Below are 2,500 nucleotides of genomic sequence, written 5' to 3'. Positions count from 1 at the left end.
AGTCATCCGAAGTCGACGCCTTGGGAGTTCTGGTTCTGGATCGACAACCAAGCGACGTGCTCGGTGCCATCTCGGCGTGAGAATGAATGGCGCAACAGATGGCACCGGCCTGGTCCGGTACGGTTGTCAAACAAACCGATAATTAAAATTTAAATGTTCATGCATTTTGATAGCTACCGGCAACCAGCCTCAGCCAGCCAGGATGCTGATTATTATTTATGAACCTGTTGCCACACCGGAGAGGTGGCACTAGCGCCGAGTAATCCTTTCGTTACTATTCATTGGCCACGGCCAATTTCCATTTTAATTTCCATCATAATTACTCGGCCTCCCGGGTGGAGGCGCGCGCGCTCTGCACAGAATTTCGGTGGGAACGGTTCGAGCGCCAGTCGTTCATCATCTCTTCGTCCGAGATCCGTTGACGAGACCGCGCGTTCTCTCCCCAACCAATAATTAATAGCTCATTAAACGAACTTCCATAAATCACGGCCACGGAGCGCTAGGAGCCGCGAGTAAATTTGTAAACAAACTGTCAACGATTACGACAGTCATTATGGTGCGATGCATGCCAGCCACACTCTCTCCCCGAAGTCAGACAGCTTGTTAACCAGTCAGTCAGTCAGTTCGGTTGTTGGTTGGGGAGGTTAACGTGGCTGGTGCTGCGGAAGGTGCAGACCTCGGTGTTCGGTGTGAAAAATCAAACCAACAGCAGCAGTGACGAGATTTTCCACCGCGGAAAAGTATTCCGTTCGCCCCGCCAGCGTTTCATCATTAGCAGCAGCTCGCAGGAAGGTTTATGAATGAGTTTTAACGGCTTGAGAATTTTTCCCGGGATTTTCATGAATGAACCCAGGGACTCTATGGGGATGATCCCCTGCAAAGCGACAGTAAGACGCGGCTCTGTCATAGAATCTGTGACGAAGGGCAGCAGCACCAACAACAGAACAACATGCTGCGCCGTTGGCCAATGCGCGCCACGGAATGGCCGGATCGTTGCCACATGTTTGCGCGACCACCACCAACCGCGGAGAGTTTTCGGTTGTATTTATGGCCAAAAACCACCATGAATGGGGCTCCTGGTCTCCCGCGAGAAGCCCAACTTAGACGACGAAGTGAAGAGAAGTGGCTTTAATGGTAATGCGAAAACGAAATGAAAAAAAAAGGGTAACGACGAACGGCGTGGCCACGACGATTAGATAAGTTTATTTATAGGCGCGTTCATGCGTTTGACACATGCCGTTGGCCGGTTTGTGGCCCCCGGCACCCGGCAAGTCCGTGCCAGAAGTCATGTGTCGCTAAAGTGTTGTGGATCGCGTTCGAGGGGCGTCCAGACGGTCTGGAGAAGATGAAATTGTAAATCTTATGACACACATATTTCAAATGAGCCAACCGAACAAATGTATCACATCAATTATGCGGCTTAATTCCCTCCGAAACGATCGGGCGCTGAAACGATGGGTGCTGGAATGGGGCGCTGCTCTGGTTGAAAATGCTTTATCAAAACGACGACGACGACAAGGAGGTGGAGAACCAGTTGACAGCGATCTGCGAATGAAGTTGTCTTGTTCGTTCGTTCACTTTTTTCTCTTCGATTGTTTTTTTCGTCGATCTCGTTTCTTATGCTCCCTGGCTCCCTTCCAGAGTCGGCTCATAATTTTATGTTTTTTCCAACGCATTTTTGGCTCGCGGCCCTCGTCTGGAGTGCAGACACGTTTTAGGCCACTAGAGCGCGCGCACTTTTGATAAATCCTCGAACAAATAATGCCACGGCAGCGCAACGCAACGCAATCGGGCCTCGGAACCATGTGTCTCTTGCTGGTGGCCGTCTGCAGCATGTTGAGCATTCGCCAGTGGTAGCATGTTTCACTCAACGCCTCGCAGGGCCAGTGATTGTGTTTTTTTGTTGATCGCGATCGCGAGGACACTGTGCTCGATCAGCAGCAGCAGCAGCAGCAGCAGCAGTGCGACCATTAAAGACATTTGCTCGCAGCAGCAGCAGCAGCAGCTCAAAGTTTGGCAATACCGGATGTGAAGCGTTGGCATGTGCGGCCCTAGGCGCGTTTTGAGATTGTTTTTTGCGTGGCCAAGACCACCGCCCATTCCATTTGGCGACGTGGACCACGCGGATGCTGTCCCGGGGCGTTAATGTCCATTTTGGGTCCAATCTTTCAACTTCTGGCAACTCATTTATCATCGTCCATTGGTTGGGTTGGGCGCGTCTTAAATTCGGAAATGTTCCTAGACCAGCTCGAGCCCCTGTGGCCTCACTTGGCAACAACTCCCGTAAATCATCGGCAGCATCCCGTGTTCCGTTGTTGCCATTTTTTTCATTAATTATGAAGAGGAAGTTTTTGTGTAAAAACAGACTGACCACGGCGACGCGTTAATACTGACTACAAATGGCCTCCCGGGAGTGCTTTCGAACAAGGACGCAGCGGATGGAGGAATGGTGTAATAGCTGCTGATGATCGCCGGGGATGATGGTCACATACATTTCCGG

General features: G+C 51.0%; 1 protein-coding gene across 1 annotated transcript in view; it reads left to right on the top strand.

The window, feature by feature from the left end:
• Positions 1-2,500, top strand: part of LOC126572671 (transcriptional regulator ovo) — a 43,116-nt gene that overhangs the window by 5,167 nt on the left and 35,449 nt on the right. The window contains exon 2 of the mRNA XM_050232170.1: positions 254-259. Coding sequence (XP_050088127.1) covers positions 254-259 — 6 coding nt within the window. The remainder of the gene's footprint in view (positions 1-253; positions 260-2,500) is intronic.

The sequence above is a fragment of the Anopheles aquasalis genome, chromosome 2 (genome assembly GCF_943734665.1).
Source record: "Anopheles aquasalis chromosome 2, idAnoAquaMG_Q_19, whole genome shotgun sequence".
Lineage (NCBI taxonomy): Eukaryota > Metazoa > Arthropoda > Insecta > Diptera > Culicidae > Anopheles > Anopheles aquasalis.
This window is presented reverse-complemented; position numbering and strand designations above follow the sequence as displayed.